At 36.4% G+C, this 9,979-nt stretch overlaps 1 protein-coding gene across 1 annotated transcript; it reads left to right on the plus strand.

Moving 5' to 3' along the window:
- The first annotated feature begins 8,258 nt into the window (after positions 1-8,258).
- On the plus strand, positions 8,259-9,291 carry LOC150086039 (uncharacterized). The gene is made up of 2 exons (XM_090373835.1): positions 8,259-8,315; positions 8,728-9,291. Exons 1-2 carry the CDS (start codon positions 8,259-8,261, stop codon positions 9,289-9,291), a joined length of 621 nt encoding a protein of 206 aa, XP_090229961.1.
- The last annotated feature ends 688 nt before the right edge of the window (positions 9,292-9,979 follow it).

Here is a 9,979-nt window from a genome sequence, read left to right on the forward strand (position 1 = left end):
GGTATAGTAAGATAATATCAGCAAAGAAGAGCCGATAAAAAATGGTAATATATTACGGAAATATATCGAAAAGTGGAATACCGGAATGGCTAATTCCTAAAATAAATTCCTAAACGCTAAATAGGCAATATTCATAGTGAAAATGTTAAGGTCATAGGGAGTAGGATATACCCATTGTTAAAACACTAAGGTAATACGGCGTTAAATATACGTTACCTTACCCTGTTGAAGCACAGACAAGAAGGACCGTAAGTCAAAGCATGTCATATATTCACCTAGATGAAGACAGTGCCTTCATGTTTAACCATTGTTGCCTAGGGTCCGGTTTGTTCTTGGATTGCTTCGGGTATTTTAAACTACAGGACGTCTTCTACGTTTCTACATTTTTACAATTTAACATTATTTCATTCCTGCGTATATTTAACGACGGATGTAATGTTCTATCTCAGATGGCATTAATCTGATTGGTTTATATAATCTTATAATATCCCAGTTCTATGCTTTAGTAATTTGATTCTATATATATATATATATATATATATAATAGGTGGAGAGTATAAAGGTAAGTAGATAGTGTCAAAGTGCTAACATAACTGAAATTGTAATTGGGGAAAACAAAGAATAGAAAGAGATAATAAATAATTAGAAATACTTTATTTCTGATTACTTATTAGAAATAAACCCTAAAAGAAAGGGATCCTGGTATATTTAAAATAAGTAATTAGAAATACTTTATTTCTAATTACTTATTATTATCATCTTTCTCTTCTTTGTTCTCCGCAATTACAATTTCAGTTATGTTAGCACTTTGACACTATCTACTTACCTTTATACTCTCCACCTATGTATCCATTATGGTCATTGGGTTCCTTAATATTTTATACCATTAAATTCTTAAAATAAGTTTTACACATACTGTACATATTTCTAATAAATGATTATATATTAATCCAATAACTTACTTTGCACATCAATAAGTAATTTTCTTCATGCTTTCAATAGTATATATTAATTAAATTCCATCTTTTCGTATAGATGTTTTATATGTATAAAACTGCAAGAAATCTAAGCAATAAGAGATTAGGACCCAGTGACCTGAAATAATTATATATCATAGTACATAAGCAGTACATTTGAACCTATAGTACTTTAGTCCTGTGTATGTTGAAGGTTAAGAACACAGGATTTCCCAGTCAATGGAATATCATTAATATACAGGAGGGTAAAGAGTGAATCAAAGAACAGAAACTTGGGGAACTCCAGCATTAGTTGAAAAGTTAGAAGACATGGAGCCATCTACCACTACATACAAGGTTTTGCTATTAAATAACTGTTGCAATAAAATAAATATAATGAAATATTTCATACCTTACAAGTTATTCCCTTCAAAATAATTGCCTTGGGCTTACACACTGTTCCATACAATTTCTACAAAGCACAGAAACATTTCTGGAAGTCATCTTCCGTAAGCCCTTTAACAATCAGTCATTTTTTTCTGAATGTCTTCAAAAGTCAAAAGGGACTAGGTGTGACAAGCAGGGTACAGGTTGACACATGGGGATTTGTTTTTTGGCCAGAAACTGGCATATAAAGATCACGTTGTGTGCTGGATCATTGTCTTGATGAAGCATCCAACCATCCTTCCATCAGTTCAATTCAGATCACTTCTTTCCCACAGAATTATCAGAACTTCAATGTAGTATGTTTGATTGACAACCTGATTTGGTAGGACTTATTCAGCCATAATAATTCCCTTAATATCGAATAAAACAAGAAGCATGGTTTTTTATTTTGATTCTCTTGCATTTTTTTGGTCTGTGGATTGTTTGTCTTCCACTGCATTAACTATCTTCTAGTTTCTGAGCTGTACTCAAACAGCTAACTTTCATCTCAAGTAATTACAATACTCAGAAAGTCTGGCTCTTCAATTTTTTTTCTAAACACCATCTTGGAGTCCTTCTACAAAGCACAGAAACATTTCTGGAAGTCATCTTCTGTAAGCCCTTTAACAATCAGTCGTTTTTTTCTGAATGTCTTCAAAAGTCAAAAGGGACTAGGGACTAGTCAAATTTCCACCATCTTGACACACGCTTTTCCCCATGCCTAAATTTTCAGTTAAAATTTGTCTAACTGTTTATTCATCTGTAATGAATTCTGAATTCAATAATAGCATTCTAATGCTTAAATTATAATACTTAAATGATCAATGCTAATCGTTGTCCTTACCTGGTCCACATTTTCATCAGTTTTCATGGATACCGAATGGCCTGGTCATTCATCGTCTTCCACATTCTCTCTTCCTTCTAAAAATTTTAAAAGATTTTTAGAAGGATTTTTATGCTATTCAAACGCACAAGCTCCTGACATAGTATCTTCCCTATAAACTTGAGGTAGTAACTCATAATTTTCAGTTGGTGTTTTCTTTAGTTTTGTTAAAAATTTGAGGCTGATTCATTGTTCGATGCTTTTGACTGTCATTTTTTTGGCAGACTGCAAATCACAAGGTAATGAAAACCTGTCTCATGCAAAATGATTGAGCATGTTGGAACATGACTGGGCGGACAACTAGGGAAGGTTCATGGCCAACTGCTGTGCCTTTGTTTTGCAGAGCTCTTGGTATGTAGTGGCTGTGTGTGCAGTCTCATTCTTTAATAGCCACACTGAGTAGTTAGAGAGGAACACCAGCTACCTAATTGCAAAATAATAATAATAATAATAATAATAATAATAACAAAATAAAAAAAAATAGAAAGCAGACCACAAGATGGAAGCTTGTTTAAAAGAATACCCTTACATCAAACACAATCAAGAAGGCTTGGAAATATCAACAGCAACTGCTTGAGCTTCAGTGACCTTTTCCTTCAAATTTGTTCAAAGATGAGTAACATAAACCATGATTTACAGTAAATCAACACTGAACAAATCCATATTAGTGAGCATTGAAGAGATGGAAGGTTTCAAGATAGTGTAAACATAAACAGTGGATTAGATTTCTCCACTACATTGGAAAAAGGAGGGATGAGTACAATGGAACAATGAATGGAAGAGGGATGTGCCACCCTTTTTTTCAGAAACGAGCTGTATATGAGCATTTTTCCATGTAGTAGGAAAAACACCAGTAGAATAAGAGAGTGTAAGGAGTCAACACAAAACAAGAGTAAGCTCTAGAGGACAGATTTTAAGAACAAGTGGAGAAATGCCATCTTGATCTTGGATGTCTTACCATCAACATCATGTAGGATTTGTTTCAACATATTCTGATGTTTTTGTTATTGTCCTATAATATGATAGGACAATAACAGTTGGTTATTATCTGTTATTTATTATATATTATAGGACAATAACAAATAAGTTATTGTCCTATAATATGATAGGACAATAACAAATAAGTTATTGTCCTATAAAATGATAGGACAATAACAAAAAACATCTCAATTTGTCACTGCTATGACAAATTGAGACGACAAATTGAGGGAACACAACTCACATGAAAGAAGTACTCTTCCTCTCCAAAATGGATTAGAAATTGCCATTTCTGAACTACAATTATACATGCAAGTATACCAACTAACATTGGTATACTTGCATGTATACCAATGCTAGAAGTATAGTAAATAAATTTGATGAATTTGAAGTGTTGGTCAAGACATCAAAGGCAGATATTGTTGGGATAGCAGAGACGTGGAGTCACACAGATATAAGGAATGCAGAACTGGAATTTGGGGAGTACAATGCGTACAGAAAGAATAGACAGGATAGGAAGGGAGGAGGTGTTATGCTGTTAATTAAGAAAAACATAAAATCAAAAGAAGTGCATCCAGTTGATATAGATGAGCAATGCACCGTTGAGTCAGTTTGGTGTGACATAAGCACTGCAAAAGCAAAAATAAGAGTAGGAGTGTGTTATAGGCCTAATGACTCGAATGAGTACAATGAACAATTGTACAGAGAAATAGAGTGGGCTAGTAAATCAGAATGTCTTATAATGGGGGATTTTAACTTCCCGGATATTGACTGGAACTTGTGGGTTGGTCTCACACACTAGTAAGACTTTTGTGGATTTATTGGATGATTGTTTTTTGCAGCAGCATGTTCGAGAGGCAACCAGAGAGGATAATACTCTTGATCTGGTTATCATCAGTGATCATTCTTGTATTAAGAATTTTCAGATAAAGGAACCACTAGGTGGCAGTGATCGCAGTGTACTGATGTGGGATTTACTTAAAGATATAATTACCATCAGGGGTAAAGGAAAGGGTTTTTGCTTCTGTAAAGGTGAGTACAGTGGTCTCAGACAGTTTTTAAATTCTGTACAGTGGGATCAACTGACAATGTTACCAACAGAAAATTCTAAGTGGGAAGCATTCAAGGAATTAATCATGGATGCTACTAAAAGTTTCATACATATTAAAAAATATTGTTCAAGGTTTAGGCCTAAATGGTTATCAAATGAACTAATGAGACTCGTGACAGAGAAGAAAAATGCATGGGATGCATATAAATTATCAAGCGACTCAGAAGCCTATGGCAGATATAAGCTAGTCTGTAATCAGGTCACAAAGGAAGTTAGGCAGGCAAAGGCACATTATGAGAAATCTTTGGCAAAAGTGCTACGAAAAACAGCAAGGATTTCTTTACTTATATAAACTCTAAAAGGAAGTGGATGAATCTGATTGGTCCACTTGATATCGATGGTTCGACTGTTGATGATCCTGCTCAGATAGCAAACAAACTGAACGAGTATTTTGCATCTACATTCACACATGAGGAATTATTAAGGTTTGAAAATGGCAGAAGGTTATCAAATTGTAGCAGGGTACTTAATGATTTTGTAATAACTGAGAGCAAAGTGGAGGAGAAATTGTTGAAGTTAAACATAAGAAAGGCACCTGGGGTGGATGGGATCTATCCAGTTATATTAAAGGAGGCGGTAAAGCAACTAAGCAAACTCTTAGCCATAATTATGAGAGCATCCTTGGACTCAGGGGAGGTCCCCAAGGACTGAAGATGTGCAAATGTATCCCCAACTCACAAAGGGGGATCGAAGAGTGACACGAGTAATTACAGACCAGTTAGTTTCCGGGTAAAATAATGGAGTCACTGGTTAAAGATGCATTGCAGGATCATCTAGACATGATTGCAGCAATAATTCAGACACAGCATGGGTTTGTTAAGGGAAAGTCTTGTCTGACAAATTTGATAGGCTATTATGATGTGGTTACAAAGGAACTGGATGCAAAAAATAATTTTGATATCATATATTTGGATTTCCGGAAAGCTTTTGACACTGTTGCGCATGAAAGATTATATTACAAACTGGAGCAGAATGGTATTAAGGGTAAGTTGCTACAATGGATAAAAGGATGGTTGAGTGGGAGAAGACAGAGTGTTGTAATTAATGGGTGCTGCTCTTCGTGGAGTATCAGAGAGTTCGGTGTTGGGTCCTCTGTTGTTTTGTATATATATCAATGATATTGATGAAGGTATATCAGGCTTAGTGTCGAAGTTTGCAGATGATACAAAGGTTGGCAGGGTTGTTAATGACAGTAATGGCAGTGTGCTACTGCAACAGGATCTAGATAATTTGGGCAGATGGGCTAAGAAGTGGCAACTGAAGTTTAACCTTGACAAATGCAAAGTACTGCATATGGGTAGAAGTAACCCCAGAGAAATGTACCAACTGTGTGGTACTACACTTAAGGTGGTAGAAAATGAAAAAGACCTGGGAGTAATTGTGCAGTCAGATATGAAATTTTCTGAGCAATGCAGACAGGCTGCCAGGGCAGGTCATGGGGTTTTGTCAATGATATATAGGAATTTTGCTAGCAGGGAAAAGGAGGTGACTGTCCCTCTGTATAAGACAATGGTCAGGCCACACCTTGAGTACTGCATACAGGTCTGGAGGTCTCATTTTGGGAAGGATGCAGATTTGCTTGAGCGTGTACAGAGAAGGGCAACAAGATCGGTGAGGGGAATGAAGGGATCCTCTTACCAAAAGAGGCTAAAGTTCTGCAAATTGCAGTGGCTGGAGACTAGGCACCTGTGCAGTGATCTGATTGAGGTATATAAGGCCTTGAATGGGTTGAGCACACTGAATTATGATGGAATCCTTTCACTTGTTCAGATTATGAACCTAAGGGGGCATAAATTCAAATTAAGAAAAGACAGATGTAGAAGAGATGTGCAGAAATTTGCCTTTAGCCAGCGGGTGGTTAATTGCTGGGACAAACTTCCATATGTCGTGGCAGTTGATAGGTTAAATAAATTTAAGGAGGAACTGGACAGGCATTTGGAGGGAATGGTGTGATTTTTTTTTTGGCTGATGCTGCATAAGCTCATACACTTGCATTCTTGCATTACATGCCACTACTACTACTACTACAAATAGAAGCTATAGAAGAAAACCTTCTCTGGCACTTCTTTAAAGACTAGTTGCAGACATGGGGGACTTCTCCAATTGGACATAACATCGACCCTCTGGGAAGCAGTGTTAGTTTTTGAAAGAGAGAAAAAGAATCTCTCCTCCTTCTCAAAAAGTATAAAAATCATTTATACAATTTTGATATATTTCCTAATTTTAACATAATCTAATAATTATGGTGAACCAGATTGCCAAATATGAGTTAACTCATATTTGGCAATCTGGCCCAAGACGCTGCATACGAGTTAACTCTGACTGGTATGACTTGCCTTTCAGGCGCAGTTACGAGCATATTTGTAGCAAATATGTGCAACTGATGGATAGTGGGCTTCTGGGATAAGAATGAAAAATCAACCACAGTGTCAGAAAACAGAAAATTTATTCACAAAGAAAAGTGTATTGCTAAAATTCATGAAAATAATATTGTTTATTTGGGATATTTCTTGAAACATTATAGTAATCCACTGTTTATGCCTAGAGCTGGCTTCTCTAGGCACACTTTAATTTCTTTAAATTTCTTTAATTACAGCATTTTTAATTTCTTGTACATTCTTGACACAAGCTTAGTCAGGCGTGGTTTTATTTTTTCAGTTGGTGGTATAGCCTCTAAATAATGAATTTCACGTTCAGACCCAATCTTTGGAACATTTAGAATTTTTTCTCCTTTCAAAGATTCAATTAATGTTTCTCTGAATTTCAGACATTTTATGGTGGTTCTTAGTGCTGAATAATATGAGAACATTTGATCCGATAGATGTATGCTGGACATTCCACTAGTGTAATCTCGAATTATGTTTGGTTTTATCGAAATTTTTCCATTCCGGTTGCATACCTTGACCATTTCAACAACATATATGTTAGAAATAGTGAGAACTTCACTTTTATCCCTCCACTTACATACTACAACAGGGCCATTTCGTTGCCATGCAACTTCCCCCCTTCTTCAATTTTCGCTTCACCAAATCTTTTGGATTTTCTTTTCTGTTGGTGCATAATGTTCCACATACACAAGTTTTTCGACCAGACAACAATTTCATCAGAGCAACGGAATTATAAAAATTGTCCATATACAATACATATCCCTTGTCTAAGTGCTTTACGGAAAAGTAGCCCCTCGCATCTCGCCTCCCATATTTCACCCCCAGTAGATAATGAGTAGGTTACAAAAATGTAAATACAGTTAATTCTCGATAACTCGAATTTTTATTGAAGTCCCAGTTCCTTTAGTGGAGATTCAATGTTAAACTCTCTCGATTACTTGAATTGAGCTTCCGATAACTCTACCTTTTCCGAACAAATTTTCAAAATTACATTTGTGTACAAATTGTCACATAGCCTTTAAACTAATTTCTCCCCTTTTGTATGTCTTCAGGGTTCTCTTTCCATTGTGAAAGGATTAACTGGAACTGTTAATCCTTTCACAATGGAAAGAATACATACTCGACCACGAGGGTGATAGTCACGTGGTTAGTGACGGACATGGGGGGGGAGGGAACAGTGACTAATCCTATAGGAGTCTTTTCAGTAACAAGCGAATCTTGTTCTGATTTGTCTAAATTCAAACAATAAAAGTTCCTGCATCTGGCTTTCCTCACATTTCCTGGCGCAGTGGACAGCACGTGTTTGCTGTTTTCACCGCCTCATTATTGGAGGTGCATCACGTGAACAAGCTGAGCGTCCCAGGCAGTGCAATATCTGCATATTATTTTTGCATCTTGATTGATTAATCCTGTGTGTAAAATGGCAAAAAGTGTTTCATCAATAAGAGGCAAAAGAAAATTGGTAGATGATGACAACCACATTTACGTGTTTTCAAAGAGAACTCTAGATGAAAAACATGGAATCTGGATTTGTGAAAAACATTCCACCTGCAAAGGGCGTGTTTGGACATAGGGTTTGGAAGGCCCAGTTGCGAAAGTCTTAACTAAACATAACCATGCAGCTCAAGCTGCAAGGTTGATTGCAATTGATTGGTCAAATACGGCAACATGCAACAACCACGAACGAATGGCCACAGCAAATTGTTGCATCAGTAATTGCAGAGGCTCGTGGCAATGTTACGGCATTACTTCCTAAAAAGGATTCACTTAAACGAACCATTCGTCATGATCGATGCAACAATGGTACTTACTCCTGCTTTACCGAGCAATCTCCTGGACCTAGTAATTCCACAAAATTATCAAGAAATTATCATCGATGGCAATGTACAACAGTTTTTGATATATGATTGTCAGGACAAACTGCTCCCAGGTCGCATGCTTATTTTTTCCACTAGTAACAATCTTCAGTTATTGGCGCATAGCTAGGAGTGTTTTTCTGATGGAACTTTTAGCACAGTACCCACGCATTTCCAGCAACTTTATACAATTCATGTGGTTCAATTCAATGCAGTTATTCCAGTGGTCTACGCGCTTCTGCCAAACAAAACCCGTGCCACATACGTCAAGTTGCTTCAAGAAGTTAAAAATCTACAACCAGGTCTCCAACCCCAGCGACTTATTACAGATTTCGAACACAGTGCCATGCAAGCCTTCCAACAAGAATTTCCTGGTATTGTAAATACCGGTTGTTTTTTTTTTTTTTTTCATCTTTCCCAAAGTGTTTGGCGAAAGATACAGAATGAAGGTTTAAAAGCCCGATACGAACAAGACCATGAATTTGCTCGTTGGATCCGAATGATTCCGGCATTGGCATTTATTCCTCCTGCTAACGTTATTCAAGCATTTGAAGATTTAGTTGAAGCTGATGACTTCCCCATTGAAGCTATGGTGATTGCAAACTACTTTGAAGATACATATATTGGAAGAAGACAGCGGAGAGGCCGGCAATTACCCATTTTTGCCATCGAATTGTGGAATGTTTACACATGAACACTGAATGATCAGCAACGTACCAACAATGGCGTGGAGGGGTGGCACAGGGGATTTCAGGTAACTTGTGCTACTTTATTCCCAAATATTTACCGATTCATTGATTCTTTAAAGAAACAACAAGGGCTACAACAATTTCGAAATTACACAACTAATTGCCGGTAATTCAGGCAATCAAAGAAACAAGAAGTACGCTGCAATTTCTGCTAGAATCAAAAGAATAGTCCAAGATTTTCAAAATCGTAATGTGATTGATTACCTTAGAGGCATTGCATACAACTTCGATATTTTAAACAATAATAATGTGCATTTATTCTATTAAAAAAAAATAAATTAGAATTATTAAAAAATTAGGTGTATCGTTTACATTTCTGTAGCCTACTCAATATCTACAAGAGGCGAAATGCGAGGGGCCACTTTTCCAGATCCATGTCTAAGTAGTCCTCAAGCAAGTATAGCACAACTTCAGCAGTATGACCTATGTTTTGTTCAGTTTCTTCTGATTTACCAGAGTAAATTTTTATTTCCATAACAAGGCTATCAGACTCAGACAGTTTTATTTTTTATGCACTGGTGGAAATTCAGTCTCCCACGGCACAACATTATCGACTCGTCAATACAGATGTTGTTATTCAATACATAATTATTGCATATAACATTATTGAAATGATTCAGAAATCGGTCTTAC

The sequence above is a fragment of the Mastigoproctus giganteus genome, chromosome 5 (genome assembly GCF_048544385.1).
Source record: "Mastigoproctus giganteus isolate SK-2022 chromosome 5, ASM4854438v1, whole genome shotgun sequence".
NCBI classification, from domain to species: domain Eukaryota; kingdom Metazoa; phylum Arthropoda; class Arachnida; order Uropygi; family Thelyphonidae; genus Mastigoproctus; species Mastigoproctus giganteus.

Bases quoted from the DNA above. Each gene is read 5' to 3' on its own strand.
- LOC150086039 (XM_090373835.1), top strand. From the start codon at position 8,259: ATGGAATCTGGATTTGTGAAAAACATTCCACCTGCAAAGGGCGTGTTT. The intron at 8,316-8,727 runs GTTTGGAAGGCC...GCGCATAGCTAG, and splicing joins AGGGCGTGTTTGGACATAGG to GAGTGTTTTTCTGATGGAAC.